Source organism: Xiphophorus hellerii, chromosome 16 (assembly GCF_003331165.1).
Source record: "Xiphophorus hellerii strain 12219 chromosome 16, Xiphophorus_hellerii-4.1, whole genome shotgun sequence".
Taxonomy (NCBI): Eukaryota; Metazoa; Chordata; class Actinopteri; order Cyprinodontiformes; family Poeciliidae; genus Xiphophorus; species Xiphophorus hellerii.
The window spans coordinates 4,256,212-4,275,200 of record NC_045687.1 but is presented as its reverse complement, the minus strand read 5'-3'; the positions used below and the strand labels follow the sequence as shown (position 1 = coordinate 4,275,200).

The 18,989-nt window shown below is 39.5% G+C and overlaps 2 protein-coding genes across 3 annotated transcripts in view; both read right to left on the bottom strand.

The window, feature by feature from the left end:
* Positions 1 to 4,468: 4,468 nt before the first annotated feature.
* Positions 4,469 to 11,949, bottom strand: LOC116735169 (claudin-4-like). 2 transcript variants are annotated; one of them, XM_032586835.1, is made up of 4 exons: positions 11,686 to 11,949; positions 11,476 to 11,542; positions 6,832 to 6,970; positions 4,469 to 5,719 (listed from the first exon to the last, which is right to left on the bottom strand). In XM_032586835.1, exons 3-4 carry the CDS (start codon positions 6,958 to 6,960, stop codon positions 5,222 to 5,224), a joined length of 627 nt encoding a protein of 208 aa, XP_032442726.1. In that variant the 5' UTR covers positions 6,961 to 6,970; positions 11,476 to 11,542; positions 11,686 to 11,949; the 3' UTR covers positions 4,469 to 5,221. The 2 variants fall into 2 exon arrangements, with proteins under 2 accessions (XP_032442726.1, XP_032442725.1); XM_032586834.1 differs by lacking the exon at positions 11,476 to 11,542 and having other exon boundaries at positions 11,686 to 11,938.
* The window catches only part of LOC116735171 (claudin-4-like), a 34,435-nt gene continuing 19,914 nt past the window's right edge, over positions 4,469 to 18,989 (bottom strand). Inside the window, exon 4 of the mRNA XM_032586841.1 lies at positions 4,469 to 4,814. The gene's annotated coding sequence lies outside the window, so the exon portion shown is untranslated. The remainder of the gene's footprint in view (positions 4,815 to 18,989) is intronic.

Sequence of the window (18,989 nt, the reverse complement as noted above, 5' to 3'; positions counted from 1 at the left end):
TGGGATTAAAATAGACTGTTTTGCATGAGCAGCAGATAGATCCTCTATTGCACATGTGTCAAACTCAAGGCCCGCGGGCCACATGTGGCCGGCTACGTCATTTTATGTGGCCCTCTCCCCCCTACCACCGTTTTACAGCCCCATTGATTGACTTAAAATAGGTTTTGAGCACGAATTGACTACAAACTACATATCCCATAATGCCTTCCGATTCTTACCAACCAACATTACGGCTTCTCGCCACTAGAGTGCAGCAGAGTCACCTCAAGCTGATTATTAATTTTCCCAGCGAATAAAACTGAAACATCGACAAGCTAACAAGCTAAAGAGCGAAGTCCCGTGATGTTTCAATCGAGGACTTTTACCGTCTACTGCCCCCTGATTTGATGCCACAGCTTCGACTCCATGCAGCTCGTGTTTTGTCCACGTTTGGAAGCACCTATCTGTGCGAACAGATGTTTTCAATAATGACTTTAAACAAGGCCAAGCACAGATCGCGCATTACTGACGAAAACCTACACGCCGTTTTGCGGATTGCCACAGAATAGAACTAAAACCAGACATCGACGAACTGACCAGGGGAAACATTGGTAAGCACGAACAAACTAAATTTAAATAGAATGAATGTAAAACCAAAACTCAGTATACTGGAATATGCATATAGTTTATTGATTTTGCTTGTGTTTTGTTTATTTACAGAACACAACACAATGAGGATGTGTGTGAGTTGGTGACAGGGTGAAGAGGGATCAGCGTTGTGTTCAAGGACAGGCAACGTCACCTCATTGTTTTGTTCTTATGTGAAATGCATGTTCGTTGCGTAATAAATAACGAAAAAGTTTTGTGAATGAAGTTGAGAGTTAATATCAAAACTTGTTTTTTATTATTTGTCTGCTTATCTTCAAAGCAGACAAAGAATAATTTTCCCAGCGAATAAAACTGAAACATCGACAAGCTAACGAGCTAAAGAGCAAAGTTTAGCTGAGCAGTTTAAAAATACTGAGCATATTTTTAAACTGCTCAGTTTAAAAATACTGTAATTTTTAAACTGAGCAGTAATTTTACATCCATGCAAACTCAAATGTAATATTTAAAACTTGAATACATAAAATCAGTTATTTAACAATATGAGGTGTTGTTTAAAAATAAAAAAGATAGCAATTTCTTTTTATTGCAGAGACATTAGATTCTTAAATTTATGGTATTCTTTAAATGTTGTAATTTTGGTTCATTGTAAACTTTACCTGTAAAAAGTTTGTAGAAATCTTTAACATAAGGTCAATATATATTTTTAAACTGTAATATGTTGTGTGTGTGTGCGTTATTGAAAATTTATATTTGTGACAATCATTAGGTAAATGCTAATGAACTGCCTTCCTGCAGTTTATGAGCATTGAACTGTTACTAAACAGTTCAGTGCAAGGTTCATTAGCGTTAGCATTTTAGCTTCAATAAGCTATTAGCTATTTATTTTACTTTTTAGCAATGTTTAGTATACTGAATGGAGTAAATCAATTACAGAAAATATCCTAGTGCTTTCCCACATACTGATGAAAGCAATGACGCTAACATTAGCGTTTCTGCTGATTTTAGCTGATATACTTACTTTATAATACTGAATGGTGCACGTCCGCCTCGCTTAACGTTCTTGCGATTCTCGGCGTGCCACTGATTACGTTGCGGCGTTCTTTAGCGTCGACGCCGATTTGTGGCGTGACGACGCCGGGCCCATGCCCGACGGGCGCGCCTTGGCAGGCCCCGGCTAAATTTCTTCCGAAATTTTCTAGTTTTCTTTTGTTCTGCATATTATGCGTAGAATAATTTTCTCTTTTTTTCTTTCCCTATTGATGTTTGGATGTGATGGCGAGCCAGATCCTTGGAGGACACACTGAAGAAGATTCCTGCTAGTATACTGGCCAGGATTTTCCAGCTAAGGAATCGAGTCACAGACACTCAAACTTACCCAGGTACTGTAGATTAGAGATACAAGAACACAATAAGAAAAAAGAGAACAAAAAAAAAACAAAGCCTTATTATCACAACATGCATCTAAAGAAACAAGGGGAGCAATTTATTCCCTTGGTATTTTCATTTCATATTTTCTTACTTTGTTTTGTCAAAGAGCTCTATTAGGGGTTGGCGATATTGCCAAAAAATGATCTTATGACATATTTTTTAAATTAGATATGGCCAAACAGATGTGTAACTTTAAGAGTTTAGTTTCACTTTCCTATATAAGTAGTTGCCAAAATAAAATAATATATTTATATATCAATATATACAAAAACACTAAATATATTTAGTGCATCAAAGAAAGAAATCAACTGCCATGTGTACATTAAAATACTTAAATACTCTAGTAAAGCAGACTAATGTTCTGCTGAACATTAGTTTTACAAGCTGTTTAAAAGTGTTTTTCACTCATGTTTTTATGAACTCAAACATTATATGTAAAGCTAATAATCTTGCTTTAATATATTTTCATCAGTCTATACCAAAATAAGGATCTTTGTTCATTTTCATGTCTTCCATGTGTTTTTTCACATCTCCACTGAAGTATATTTTGGTTTTTATCTGTCATGTTCCTGCACTTTTTCCTTTTTATCTCCCTGCAATGCTGTTTGCAACCATAAGCGAAGTTTGTTAAATTTTTTCTTAAAGGAATATCTGCTTTGGGACAAAGAACATTAAGCACCTTCAACTTTCGCTTCTTCTAATTTATTTAAATGTTCAAGAGTTAGACGCGACTCGCTGTAGCTAGTTACTTCTTCTCTGTTTCTGGGTAGTTCAATCGTTTCTGGTGTTTTCAATCATCCGTGTGCTGAGAAAACCTACAGAAAATATTTCATCTGTTTCATATAACCTGGTGGTTTTGAACCTTGCGCTAAGGTTTGAGTTATTATTTTATTTGAAGACGTTAGTGTTTCAGAAAGTTTTATTTTTTGCTATATCTGACCGGTTTGTTTTGTCGGAAGGAGAGCAGAGCTTAGTATGGAGGAGCTCTGCCTAATCCCCTCATTCTCCTCAAACGATCAAGGTCCATTCATCCTGATGACTGTGAGGGGGTGAGGAAGCATCTGACGATGCTTTGGAAGCTGGGGTGATCCGGGAATTTGAATCCTCTGATTTCTCTCCTATTGTTGTCAAAAAGAAGGATGCCAACGTTCGCCTGTGTATTGACTATTGCACATTAAATGACGTGGCTATAAGGGATGCTTAAGCACTCCCAAACATTGAGGAGACTTTTTCAGTACTTTTTGGACCCAAATAGTTTTTAGTAATGGACTTAGTCTGGACCAAATTGAGATGGAGGAGGAAGACAAACCCAAAACTGCTTTTATCTGCCCTCTAGGGTTTTATGAGTTTAATTGGATGTGGCATGCAGCACTTTCCAGAGGTTAACGGAGAGTTGCACGGGGACATTAATCTTAGGGAGGTTTTGATATTCCTTGACGACTTGGTCATCTTTTCAGATTCCTTGAAGGAGAATGAGAATAGGCTGGGACATGTTCTGCAGCGGTTGAGGTAATGTGGTTAAAGCTCTCCCCATCCAAATGGAGATTCTTGCAGACCTTGGTGTGGTATTTGGCACATATTGTCTAAATGACTGTGTTAAAACTGATCCTGATCCTGCCATAAAATCCCGGCCAGTTCTGCAGATCTTGAAACAACTCAAAAACAAAATGTGGAAAAAGTGAAGAGCTTTCCAGATGCACTGTAGGTAAAAATCAAAAGGCAGTTTCTGGGAGGAATTTCATACAAATAACTTATGACTTTTTAAAAACAGCCCGACATTTTAATAGTTTACGGTCTTCATTTAGCAAAGATAAAAATTAAAACAAAGTTGCTTACCTCCGCCGAAAATAAACTTGGATTATTCCGGCACGCAAACAATGTGACTCGGAAAATATTCAATGAAATTCACACTTCTCTGAGATTACACTTCTGTATTTTCACAGCAGTATAATTGTGAATTTTCTTCACATCAAGTTCTTCTCTCATGAAAGGCGAGTCCAGCAATAATGTCAAGAAAACTAATTTCCACTGTTTATATGTGTATTTTTCTTACTGGTGTATATAAAAAAAGGTGGAAAACTCTTCTTTTTGCATAAGAGTCAAATAAAAGGACTTAAACAGCAGATGCATTGCACAGATAAAGTTCTATGATAAAGTTTAAATAGATTCTTTTAATTAAAAAAAATCTTTAATGAAGTGAGTCTTCTGTGTGTTTAGATTGATTTTTTTAAAAACTTTTCCTTAAAACATCTTTAATCTTTGGTGAGACACAAAAATAGTACAAAACAACTTACAGTAAATGTTTTAACGGTAGAAAGTAAGATTATCTCAGAAACTTGATCATAAATTAGTTTCATGAGGCACATCTGATTGGCAGCTTTCTATAATGGAATAAAGAAATTATGAAAGAATTGACAGAAAAGTGAAAGGGATTAAATAAGGAAACACAAGATAACGATCACTATGAAATGTAATTTTTCTGTTAACAGAAACTCTTAATGCATCTTAATATTCTGTTAAGCTTATGTCTTTTTTAAAGTCAATTTTAAGTGACATTTCCAAAAAAATACTCTAAATTTAAGAGTTTTGCCTAGATAAAAAAAAACAAATCAAAATGTTAGAAATTAACATATACAGAGTACATACTTTAAAGCACACAGAGTTAAAATTATGGAAATAATAATCAGACCTTATTCTTAGCATATAATATTTTTGCTACAGTCACTAGTGTCGTCTTCTCAGTTTTAGCTCCATTGTCTACCCGTCTGTTGGACACCAGTCTCTTCCATAAAGCCTCTCATTAAATGACGTCATTGTTTGCAGCCCTGTAGCTGTAGCAGCTGGTGGTTCCTCCTGAGCTGCTGGATCTGGGTCTGCTGAAGCAGCAGAGCAGAACTCCAGTCAGGATCATCAGCACACCAGCTTTTAATCTCTAGTGATCAGTGTAAAGAAACAAACAGAACAAATTCATAATAAATGATTTGTAGGCAGTTTGAAAAAAAAACAACCCAAAGACCTTACAAAATGTTCGAAATAAAAATGTTCAAGCCTTCGAGCACCAACAGAAAAAATATAAAAATAATAATCAGATCCAGTTATTGTTAGCATAAAGTATTTACAATCTCTGGTGTCGTCTTCCCAGTTTTTACCAAATCAACCCCCTTGTCTCTCCGTCTATTGGACACCAGCCCCTTCCATAAAACCTCTAAATTAAGTTGTCATTTAGACCTGAATCTCTGCGGTATTTGACGGTTCCACTAGAGCTGCTGGATCTGGGTCTGCTGAAGCAGCAGAGCAGAACTCCAGTCAGGATCAACATCACACCGGCTGCCCAGCCGATATAGATACACACTCCCAGGTCTCTCTTCTGTAAATTCAGTAATATAGGGTTGTTGAAATCTCTTATTAAGGTATGCGCCGACCAGCTGACCGGGATGATCACCAGCAGGCCGGCCAGCAGGAGGCCCGCTGCGGCCACCATGCTGAGTTTGGCCTTGGTGCCTTGGTTCTGAAAACATCTGGTCAAGTCAGAACCAAAGAACAGGATGAGGAGGCTGAGCCCACAGAGGATGCAGCTGATGACGATCATGGCGCGGCCAGCCTGAAGGTCAAAGGGTAGCGACAGAATGTAGTCGTACACTTTGCACTGTTGCTGTCCAGTACTTTGTGCCACACAGACCATCCATAGACCTTCATAAATCACCTAAAGACACAGAAACAAAATATTAGATATTCTAAATATTCTACATATTAAATCAAATATAAAACCTAATATATTTCTATTTTCAGAAACTTTGTAGATTTCTTTGGGAATGAAATTAGTCTTTTGCCAAACATGGGCTGAAAGGCCACTCAGAGAGGAAGAAGCCATCAGCACCATGAAAAGCCTGATTAGTGTTCGTTGATGTAAACTGACTGTTCTGTGGTCCAAAAAAGCTAAAATATGTCTGGCATTAATAAATATTGTTATATTTTTTAATCCAATGATGGACTAAATATCCATCGCTGGATGGATACTATATCACATCATGTTCTGTAGATGTTTGCAGCAAGAGCAACTGGTTCACTTCACAAAATACATGGCATCATGAGGAAAGAACATTATGTGGAAATAGTAAAGCAGGAAGTTAAAGGTTGGGGTCAAATTGATCTTTCTAACAGACAATACCCAAAGCAAAAAGCCACTAAGAACAACAAAGTTAATGTTTCTTTGTGGAGCCATGATGTAAAAATTAGTGAGCAGAGCTGAAAAACTCACATAGCTGCATATTGGTTCAGTCAGTAGGAATGGACCTACTGACTAAGCAAGCTATTGTGAAAAGATGTGGAAGGAAAACCAAATCTTTTATCTGAGTCTTAATGTGTAAAAGTCAAATACAGAGAAAAGAATATGTGAACTGAAAAGAATTTCCTAAAAAATTATCTCAAAATATTTTGGCATTTAGCAAAAAAAATAAAATAAAAATGTTTGTAATCAGAAACAATTTGTATGTTAAACCAGTCAGATATTTTAAATATTTTTTCTTTATTTTAATCTAAGAGGTTCAGTTAAAAAAAAAAAAAATAAATAAAAAAAAATATATATATATATATACAGTAGTTCCTGCAAAAATGTATATTAATCTAATAGAAAACTTGCTGATAATATTGAATACCTAGTGGTTCAGTAAGTATCATGCTGCTAAAAACATACAGTAACAATACACTTACAATAAAAGTCGAGTAATAAAACATAGAGCTAACAAAACATAATATTTTGTCTACCTAAATCATAAAATACATTGTGATGCTCTCTGAATCATAATCTGTAGTTACCTGTACAGTCACAAAGTTTGCTGTGAAAGCTATCCTTTTCCATCGAGGGAGGGAACAACAGGTGATGACCCCAGTCAGGCCGATGACCCCGAGGATCAAACATACCATCTGAACTGCTTTTGATGCCATTCTGCAAAAACTAAAAACCAGAAATCAAATGGTTAAAGCAGTTTGTGTAATACACTGCCTGGCCAAAAAAAAAGTCGCCACCTGGATTTAACTAAGCAAATAGGTACAAGCCTCCTATTGGATAAGTACTGCATAGGCCAGGGGTGTCCAAACTTTTTGCAAAGAGGGCCAGATTTGATCAAGTGAAGATGCCCGGGGGCCAATAGTTTGTTCGGACATTTTTTGAATTTTTTTTTTTTACCCCTCCAGGGGGTCTTTTGTGGGCTCTAGTGTCCCTTATGTGACAGTAGGCTGACAGGAAACAGGGAAGGAGAGGGGGGAAGACATGCGGCAAATGTCATCGGGTCCAGGAATCGAACCCGCGACGGCCGCGTCGAGGACTCAAGGCCTCCAAATACGGGTCGCCCTACGCCACCACGGCACGCCCTGGACATTTTTTAACTGCAAAAGTTTCATGCAAATACACAATTTTCATTGTCACAATTATATTTATTTTTCAAATGACAAAATAACCAAATATAAGCCACTCAGGCAGATGAGAACAACTCTAAAAACCCAAATTCTGCTTTTCTTTCATATCTGGAGAGTCAGATAACATTGAACAAACTGTATGAAATACCTTAAATTTACATGAGTTTAAAAATATCTTTGCCTCAAGAACATTTTAAACAGGAGTTATAAGTAATGCAAAGTTGTCTGTTATTATTAAATCTTAAAACAAGTGAATTTTGCTCGTCATTTACAATATCTTTCAGAAAGTAATAGTTTGTCACATCTACAGGTTCATAACCAAATCTTACTCAAGAGTTTAATAAAAATAAGTGCCATAAATCCAGGTGCATAAATGTTTTTTTGGCTCTTCACTGCTGATAGTGACAGACGTTGCCGTTCAAAACACTCAGTTTCATGTCCTCAACTCTCAGTGCCACACTGTTACTGCCAGGCAAACATTTTTCTCAAATTCTTGCTTCTTCTCAGGGCAAAATGTTCTCCACCATTTTCACAACACAGTCTTTGATAAATGTACCTTCAGTAAAAGGTTTGCCATGTTTAGCTATTAACATGGCCACTTCGTAGCTTGCTTTGGTGGTATTTTCTTTTGACTCACAGGTCCGCGTGAAGAATCGCTGTTGTGATGCCAGTGCAGCTTGGAGCTGCTTCAGTTTTTCAGCACGGTCACTTCCTGTTAGCTTGTTGTATGAGTTAGCATGTTTAGTCTGGTAGTGTCTCTTTACGTTGAAATCCTTAAACAAGGCAACCGTCTCACAAATTAGATAAGCACAATTGCCTTGATTTTCAGTGAAGAAGTATTATAATTCCCATCTCTCTTGAAAGCGGCGGCCCTCACTGTAAGCTTTCCTCGTTTTCTTTGCAGTGGCAGAAATGAGCGGAGAGGGGTTCGCTGCACGGACGCAGACTGATAGTATTAAAGTGGTGCTGCCACCATTTGGTGAAAGGAGGAATTACAGTTTCAAGTTTTATGATTTATTTATTCTGTTTCACAGTGCAGGCGGGCCATAAATAATACATTATAAAACCGAAGCTGCGGGCCGTATGAAATCTGACCGCGGGCCGTGATTGGCCCCCGGGCCGGACTTTGGACATGCCTGGCATAGGCGATTATCTTTCAGCTGGCAACAAGTTATTTAACCCCAGCTGATGCAATGAGTAACTCCTCATTTCTTAAACAACCATGGCAAAAGACACATCCTGTGGTCGTGGAAAAGACGTTAGTCTGTTTAAGAAGGGTCAAATCATTGGCATGCATCAAGCAGAGAAAACATCTAAGGAGATTGCAGAAACTACTAGAATTGGGTTAAGAACTGTCCAACGCATCATTAAAAACTAGAAGGATGGTGGGGAACCATCGTCTTCCAGGAAGAAATGTGGTCAGAAAAAAATCAAAACAATGTTTAAAATAAAAAATATTCAGCAAACACCAGGAAAACAAACATTGTTGTGCTCACATGGCCCAGGTTAATTTAGTCAGATATTTGAAAAAATTATATTTTGTCTATATTTTACACAAATTTTGTGCTTTATCCATAGGACCTGTTTTGTTCCTCTTCTCAAGAAAAGTGTTTAAGTTGCTTGCAATGTCGCAACTCTGCAGTAGCTGCATTAGGAAACCCTGATTATTAGTGTTTCACTTTATCCCACCAAACATTAACTGTGTTTCCATTAACCATAGAATTACACAAATTGAAATTATGAAATTGAATTTGCTTGTTGGAAACACACCAATTTCTTAAAAAAAAAACTAATGTTTTTGCTGTGCTTTTTCAGTTGTATTGAAAGACTTTTTTCGCATCACACGAGTCACATGATCAACAACCAGACATTAGTCCTGGCAGAAATGAGGAAGATAACGGGAAGTGGCAGAACGATGGTGTTTTCTGTTCTCTGCTCTCACAGCATTGCACAGTTTTGCTGCGAGAGCAAATGACACACACAAAAGTTGTGTGTCATTTGTGTTGAATCCATCGCTCTTCTGTAAAATCGCCAGCTACAATTTTTCTGAAATGCCACATACTGTATATAGCAGCTCCCAGCTCTAGGGGCTTGTTGCTCCAACTAGGCCTGTCGTGATAAACAATAAATCAATTAAGCGCATGATAAATGAAAGTTATTGACCTCATTTTAATTTATCGGATTTATCGTTTCTTCCTGCCTTTATTCTTTCTATTGGTGACACTGGATGAAAAAAGGCTCAACTCCGGTGCTCTCCACTAACTCCTCCACTAAATCATGTAGTGTGCCCAGTTCACACTACACAATTTTAGAGTTGTCGGCCGATCGTCGGTCCATTTTCAAAACCTAAGACCACACATTAACCGACAAAAAATCATAGGCATAACGGTTCGATCGGGTTGTCCAGCCACACGGCAAGAGCAACACACCACACTCTCTCACCGGCATTCAGATTTCAGACAGAAAATCCCGTAAAAGCCCACTACGTCATACGTGAATTAATGTAAACAAGCACGGCTGATGACGAAGCAATAGCGATAGATTGTGAGCTTATTTTAAGCGATAAAAGATGTAACAAAAAGAAAAGGCGTTGGAAAAAAGAGTGAAGGACGGGGCTTGATGTGGGGGCGAGTTATTCTGTTTTTTTGTCTTTACCATCTGTGTGTTTAAGCTTCATTGGTTTATTAGTATTTACCATTTTAATGTTTAAAATTACATTGAGAACAATGGGCACAAAATAATGGCTACAAGTTCAGTTAATTCATTTTAAAACCAGGTATTAATCAATGTTTTACTAGAATCTACGTGCAATGCGTGTGGCTAGTGTCAGGTAAAGTCCTGACTGAATGAATAACATTATCATTATAACCTATTTATGTCACGCTAACGATGAACAGCTGAACCGTTACCGGGTTTATCAACTGCAGTACCAGTTTCCCTCCAACTCCTCTTGTTATTTCTGTGGATATTCTTTGCATGAATAAACATTAATGTTGTTTCCACATATCATCTCCGATGTCCGCTGGACTTTGGGTTGCGCCGTGTCAACCGTTTCCCCTCAGAAAGCACGGAGGGGAATCCGCGCTTTCTGCAGCAACAGGCTGCGTTCTCGCTCCCAGTCGGGGAAAGCCCCACACGCTGCCATGTTAAACCGGCCAAGACAATCCAACATGTTGAATATGCCTGATTTAGATCGGAGCGCCACGACGTTCTACCGACTGGACCCGATCAGTCCTAACGCACTACACACTACAGGATGATTGGTTACGATCGTTGGACATCCTAAGATTGTCCAACGATCTCAGGATTGTTGGAAAATCGGGGCAAAAAAAATTGTGTAGTGTGAACTGAGCTTAAGGGAGGAGTGAACTATTGGATCAGGTAGTCCGATATGCCTGTCTTCTCTATCTAAATCTAATGATTATTGAAGGACAGGATAGTATACAGACTTCATAATCTGCACTCTTTTGGTTGAATGTAGTTTTTATTTCCACTTTGATTTTATGTTGTTTAGTTTTTATTCAAGTGCAATTTTTGTTAATGAAGACTGAGAGTCAATTTTATTTTTGTTTTTGTTTTTTTGTTTATTTTGTTTACCAGTTCCAGTGCTTAGTGTTCTTTTGAAAATAAAGTGCATCTATTTTTGCAGGATATCACTTGCATTATTATGTCATCACCATTATATCAGTTTAAAATGGTCTTCAAACAATATTATTGTTTATCTCAATAATTTTTCAGACAATTGCTGAGTAAAATTTGTTATCGTGACAGGCCTGGGCTCCAACGCCTGAATAAGACGCCGCCGTCTCTGATGGCTGACGAGCGCTCGCAACATGGCTGAATTATGAACCTCATGTAACTGGTTACATCCGTCACTGCCATGATTTTTAATGACTTATCGTGTGAAGAAGCTTATTCGCGTGTGATTTTAATAAATCAAACGTGAATTAGCATTAGCAAAATATGAACAATATATAAATATAAACACACATTTGTAATGGTAATGCAGTTAGTGTCATGTCTTAGGAAACATAAATAATTTACATTTTCTCCTTCAGTTGCGTCACTAAAACCACGACCCAACATCCATCTAATAAATCCTCAGATCATCCTGAAAAACATAAAAATATGAAAGAAAAAGGTAATTGTATCCACATTGTGAGTGATTTTTGATAATTAGAAGGAATCCAATAATTTAGTTCTTTTGTTTTTTATTTTGATGGAAATAAAAATCAATTTTGAAAAAGTGCTTACCTTTTTAAAAGTTGTAGTTGGATCAGTTGTTGGAGGTTCTTCTGTTACATCTGGTCTTAAAGAGGTGGATCTTCAATTGTGAAATGGTCCTACGTACACAACGTTGGCTTCACTTATAAAACTGAATAAGGAAGTTTAAAAGTCTCCAACTTTCACAAGTCTGCTGTGCCTGGATGTCAGCAGATTAAACTGTTGACATCTAAGTCAAAGGACAGGATGACTGCGATGTGTAGATCTCAAAAATGTTTACAAAAGGGAAGAAAATCAAAGTAGTTATGCAAAATCAGCAAAAACGTTTCTTTTTATTTCTTGTTTGCAAATGAAAAATACAGACGCAAAAGCTGAAATATAAGATAAAAATAAAGTCAGATGGTAACACTTTACTTGAAGGGTTTGCATAATTGTGTAAATCAATATTCTTTTGCATATGAGTCAGAGATGAATACAATAGCCGAAGTAAAGTTTTCTGTATGTAGCTTAAATTATTTTTATATTTTTGTGTAAAAAACAAAACAAAAAAAGCCTATTCTATGAAATTGAATTTTTGATACACCTTATTTATTTTTTCAAACATGTCTGAATTTGACCAAAGATAAGATCTATTGTGATTATGGTACAAAAACAGAAATAGTTGTTTTATCAATAGAAAATAAAGCGGAAAACTGAGAAACATCATGAAATTGTTTGCTAAAGCAAATCTGGTTAGTAATTATGTTGACAGTTTTTTAAACTGGAATTAAGAAAGCATGAAAAAGCAAAATGGGTTTAATAAGCAAAGCATTTTTCTGCTTGGGATCTTTGTGAAGTCAAGATTTAAGTGACATTTTCAGAAAAACTCTGGAAATAAAAGTCACATGTCTTACAGAGTTCATGCCTTCCAGCATTGAATGGTAGAAGTATGAAAGTGATAATTTCACGTCGTCTTCCCAGTTTTTACCAAATCAACTCCCTTGTCTACCCATCTATTGAACAGCAGTGCCTTCCATAAAAACTCTAAATTAATTAGCTTAAACTCTGTTGCTTAAGCAGCTGACTATTCCTCCAAGGCTGCTGGATCCGGGTCTGCCGAAACAGCAAAGCAGAACTCCAGTCGGTATCAACATCAAACCAGTTAGATAGCCGATATAGATGCACGTTACATTACATACATTACCCTCAGCCCTCCAAGGTTGCGGGGTAACAAATTTGGGGGCTCGTCCGGGATAGCGCCTCCTGCTGGCTTGGTGCTATCCAACAAAGAACCGTGGGATCCTGACTTCATGTTCCACAAGCTGATGACCTAAGGTCAAGACTACAGGTATCCAGAGATGACGACGCTGCATGAGCTTCAGTGGGAGATCCAGCAGCTACTTCACCAACTGATTGATGACGCCAGAAGAGATTTGCTTCACCAGCTAGCAGTATCGTGCCAAGATGAGGTGAGAGAAGACGCCCCAGGGGAGGAGTCGTCCGAGGTGGAACTCTTTGACTTCATTGTTGACTTTTTAAGAAGTAAACAACTGAGGAGTCTGGAGGACCAAGGGATGTCGCGCCTGCTGGTGTTTCGTGACCTCCTTGATGAACTGCAGTCAGCCCAAGAAGCAAAGAACCTGCATCATTCAGTGGATGAAGAGGAAGTGGCATCAGTGTATGAGACTGAGCAGACTGTAGCAGCATCAGCGTCCAGTAAGACAGTGTCATCACCAGTTGTTGCTGATCAGGTAACCAGGTTAGTAAAGCTGACAGATGTTGCTGCATTACTCCCACGAAGAGAATTTCGGATTCATGCTGGTCAGATCTCAGATTCTGACTCAGATGTGAGCTTTAACTGTTTGAGTAAGCAAATTGATGAAGGATTGAGTGAAGGTTTCACTGAGACTGAGGTCATTAGAACAGTTCTCAGAATAATTAAACCGGGTACATTTAAAGACATGCTGATTACAAAAGATAGTCTGACTGTAACTGAGCTGAAGCGTTTTCTCAGAGCACATCTTAAAGATAAGAGTAGTACTGAATTATTTCAGGAACTGAGCAACGCAAGACAACACGATAAAGAAGGTCCACAACAGTTTATGTATAGACTGATGGGGTTAAAACAGCGCGTGCTTTTTGCTTCTAAAGTAAGCACAGGTTTCCAGTATGACAAGAAATTAGTTCAGGGAGTGTTCCTACATTCACTTTACCAGGGCATACATGAAAAATATTCATATGTCCGACGAGATCTTAAACCCCACCTTTCAGACGAGAAAGTCACAGATGACTTTATCCTAGAAGTGATAACAAAGTCAGTAGGTGAAGACACAGAGAGACAGAATAGACTAGGTCAGGCTCTCAAACCAAAAGCAGTCAGCGTCAGTACAGTGCAGATGGATAAGAAAAATCAGAATGCAGTTCAGATGCAGGCAGAAGTCCAAGCTAATCGTACTGCCATACAAGAGCTAACAGCACAGGTTTCATCACTGACCAAAAGTTTAGAGAAAGCTTTAACACCTATGGTTAGTTCAGGGACTGAAAACATTCACACACCTTTTCCCCACCAAAAACATCCAGCAAAGTCAGAAGCTAAACGAAGATGTCAGCAATGTGTCTCCCAAGAAAAGGATAGCTGTAGCCACTGTTTCAAGTGTGGGAAAGAGGGACACAGAGCGGTTGGCTGTCTGATGAAGAACAATCCGTCGGGAAACTGGGCGAGGTCGCTGGGGCGGGACCACCAGTGATCAGAGAGAATGCAGAGTCCCATCCCACTCCAAAGCTGCATCTTCAAGAGGACACACCATCTTCCACCAGGCCCATCAAACAAAACAACTTTACTAAGAAGAAACATGTTGCACAGCTGATTGGTGGTAGATGCACTGTGACATGCCAACTAAATGGGGTCAAGTTGCAGATGCTATTGGACAGTGGGGCACAAGTGAGCATAGTGGAGAAGTCATGGGTGCAGAAAGCTCTACCAAATGTAACGATCCAACCACTTGAGAGTCTACTACCAGAACACCCTCTCAAAGTCACAGCAGCTAATGGAACAGAGGTGCCATTTGATGGGTGGATAGAAGTCCTGCTCGAGATCAAAAGCCTCAAATATGGTTCAGTTGCTCTCTATGTTCCATTGCTTGTAAGTCAAGAGAGTGTAAGCAGCCCTTTGCTAGGCTTTAATGTGATACAAGAAATCATAATGGGAAACACTGACCAGACAAACAACATCAACTTGGTGGACTTACTGTCAGAGGCTTTGAGAATCCATAAAAATAGTGTTGAAACTCTAGTCTCTGTGGTTTGCACTATGCCATCTCAGAAAGAATCAAAGAGTTCAACAGTGAGAGTTGGAAAGAAGGGTCTTAATGTTCCAAGTGGCCAAATCTGTGAAGTGAAATGTCGTATCAGAACTTTTCCAGGAGGAGGAGTAATGTTGTTTGAACCAGACATACAGAGCGTCGTGCCGGACGGGTTGGAATTATTCCCTGCTCTGGTTGATGTACCTGTTGGCGCTTCAAAAATGGTGAGAATTCCAGTTCAGAATTCAACCAACCATGACATTTTCTTACCTCCAAGGGTAGCTTTAGGAGTCATTGAGGAAATTGATGGAACCAAACCTGTAAACATCTCCCCATCGTCTCATAAACGAATCATTGGACAAGATGATCCACTCTTGTGCACCACCCATGTGAACTCATTAAATGATGGGGACTCTACTCAAAAGAGAAACCATATACCTGTTCATTCACAAGAGAAATGGCATACAAATGTCAACCTGAACCATCTCTCTGAGCATGAACAGGACATAGTACGCCAAATGTTGTTTGAAGAATCAGATGTGTTTGCATCTGAAGAAGGTGACATTGGATGCATTCCTGGTTTACAACTCCAGATTACAACGACAGATAACACCCCTGTCCAAAAAAATTATAACTCCATTCCTCGACCATTGTATAAAGAGGTCAAAGATTATATTTCCAACCTTTTGAATAGAGGGTGGGTCAGAAAGTCAGTTTCAGCCTACTCCTCACCTGTTGTCTGCGTGCGAAAGAAAGACCACAGTCTGCGTCTTTGTGTTGACTTTCGTGAGCTCAACCGTAAAACCATTCCTGATCGCCATCCACTACCACGCATTCAAGATCTATTGGACAGTCTTGGAGGAAATTCCTGGTTCTCCATCTTGGACCAAGGAAGTGCATATCACCAAGGGTTTGTGAGTGAGGAGTCAAGGCATCTGACAGCATTTAGCACACCTTGGGGTCTCTACGAATGGATAAGGATTCCATTCGGACTGACCAATGCTCCAGCTGCATTCCAGAGATGTATGGAAGGTGTATTAGAAGGCATCAGGGATGAGTGCTGCGTACCTTATTTAGATGATGTCCTCTGTTACTCAAAAACATTTGAGGAACACGTGGACCATCTGAGACAAGTTTTCTACAGAATGCGACAACATGGCATCAAACTTCGACCAGCCAAATGCGAGCTTTTCAAGAGACAAATTCGTTATCTTGGACGAATGGTGTCAGGAGAAGGCGTCCAGATTGACCCAAAAGATTTGGAAGCTGTAATAGCTCTGAAGGAGAAGAAGCCTCACACAGTTGGAGAAGTTCGGACATTGCTAGGCTTCCTTAGTTATTATCGATCTTTCATCCAAGATTTCTCACGACTGGCGAGACCTCTGTTTGAACTCCTTCAAAGCTCAGCCGACTCAAGTAAGACCAACAAGCTCCAGACTTCTAAGGGTCGAGGTTGCAAAATGAAAGAAAACACAGGTCAGCTTCCCTCTCGCACACCTGTGACATGGACGACTGAACATCAAACTGTGCTGTCCAAGCTTGTGGAGATGCTGATTAATCCTCCGATCTTAGCCTATCCTGACTTTGATTGTCCATTTGTTTTGCATACAGATGCGTCAAATGAAGGACTCGGAGCAGTCTTGTATCAGTCCCAAAACAACAAGCTGCGCGTTATTGGCTATGGATCTAGGACCTTAACACCTGCTGAACGAAACTATCACCTCCATTCTGGTAAACTTGAGTTCCTAGCACTCAAGTGGGCCATTTGTGATAAGTTTCGAGACTATCTGTATTACGCACCAACGTTCACGGTCTATACAGACAACAATCCCCTGACCTATGTTTTGAGTTCTGCCAGGTTAAATGCTGTAGGTCATAGGTGGGTTGGGGAATTAGCCGACTTCCACTTTGATATCAAGTATAGACCGGGGAAGAGGAATGCTGATGCAGATATGTTGTCCAGATACCCAGTAGGCCTTGAACAGTACATGAAAGATCATACTGAGACAGTGTCTCCTGAAGTTGTGTCTGCAGTGTGGCAAGGCAACAAAGCAACACAAAGCGGTGATGTTCCCTGGATTGCTGCATTACAACTTGCTGTTGAAAATGATGAGGCTAACCTACCAGACAGTGTCATGACCATTGTTCCTGAAGACATCAGAGCATCACAACAAGAAGATACAGCTATTAAAGAAATTGTATCATTGAAACAAAGAAATTGGAGTCCAAATGAAAAGGATAAAAGAACCATGTGCAAAGAAACAAGGAGACTGTTGTACGAGTGGAACAAGTTAGTCATGGAAAATGGACTACTTTTCCGGAAAACAGAACTAAACAGACAGCTAGTTCTCCCTGAAAGACTCAAACCACTAGTGTTAAAGAGCTTACATGACGATATGGGCCATGTCGGTCCTGACAAGGTGATTCATCTTGCCCGAGAACGCTTTTACTGGCCGAACATGCAACAAGACATTGAGGACTATGTGACCAAGAAATGTCAATGTATTAAACAAAAACATCCCAATGTCCCACAGAGAGCTCCAATGGGATCCATTACAACTAGTGCGCCATTTGAGTTGGTCTCTATTGATTATTTGCATTTGGAACCAAGCAAAGGAGGATACGAGTATATCCTGGTTGTCGCTGACCATTTCACTCGATTTGCACAAGCGTACCCAACGAGAAACAAATCCGGAAAGACAGCAGCTGAAAAGATATTTCAAGATTTTATTCCTCGTTTTGGGTACCCAGAGAAACTACATCATGATCAGGGACGTGAGTTTGAGAATAGCTTATTCCAAAGATTACAACAACTCTCAGGAATTTCTCACTCACGCACCACTCCCTATCATCCTCAGTGCAATCCAGTGGAACGACTGAACCGCACGCTTCTCCAGATGTTGCGCACCTTACAAGAGGAGAAAAAGAGTGAATGGAAAGATCATCTGCCACAAATCGTGCATGCATATAATTGCACGAGGCACGAAGCGACAGGATACTCGCCTTTCTTCCTATTGTATGGCAGGGTACCACGTCTACCAGTTGATTTGCTCTTTGGCACCAGGAGAGAGACTGAAAACTGCAACCATCAAACCTTTGTTAAAAAGTGGGCTGAAAGGATGCGTGTGGCATACCAAATAGCTGCCAACAACAGTCAAAAGTCTTCAGCTAAAGGCAAAAAGCAATATGACAGACGTGCCAGAGGTGTCGCTCTCCAGGCAGGTGATAGAGTCCTGGTTAAAAATCTCTCGGAACGGGGAGGTCCAGGTAAACTCCGCTCATACTGGGAGCAGGCGGTGTACCGCGTGATTGAAAGAGTGGGGGATGGACCAGTCTATAAAGTGCAGCCAGAGAGAGGTAACAAAACCATGCGTGTGCTTCACAGAAACCTGCTGCTGCCTGTCAACGACCTACCTCTGGAGGATGAACTTCCTGTGAGAGAACGGACAAAATGGAAAAGTAAGCAACAAACTGAAAGATGTGAGAATGAACCTGAAATGCATGACTCTGAAGAAGAAGAAGAGTTTACTTACCATTATAACCTCCGGAACAGAATCCCGTGTTATGGATTTGTAAACCCACAACAACTACAGTCAAACCAAACTCAAAATCTTGAACAAGGACATGTGACAAGACAGAACCCAGAAAATCAAAATAATCTGCGTGCAACGGCTGAAGAGTTCTGTTCCTCCGAAAGAGAAGCAACTGTCAGTAAAAGAAATGCTGCTGAAACTGGAGAAAGATCTGAAATGTGTGAAAGAGATCCGGATCAGATGGAGATGGATGAGACCAGAGTGGAAAATGATATACGGAGATCAGAGAGAAGAGGGAGACCAACAGAAAGACTAACATATGAGACACTTGGCCAGCCATCATATAGCTGTTGGAGTGCAGGTGTTAGTCCATTGCTGTTCAACCAACCCTTCCCAATGACTCCTGGTCTACTGCCATTTCCCTATATTCCATATTCACATCCACATGTGTATCAGCAGTACACTCCCATACAGTGAGACATCACACAAGAAATTGTTAATGTCAGGAGACATTTTTTTT

Coding starts and splice junctions, on each gene's coding strand:
- LOC116735169 (XM_032586835.1), bottom strand. CDS start 6,960: ATGGCATCAAAAGCAGTTCAGATGGTATGTTTGATCCTCGGGGTCATC. Junction 5,720..6,831: donor CAAACTTTGTGACTGTACAG/GTAACTACAGAT, acceptor CTGTGTCTTTAG/GTGATTTATGAAGGTCTATG.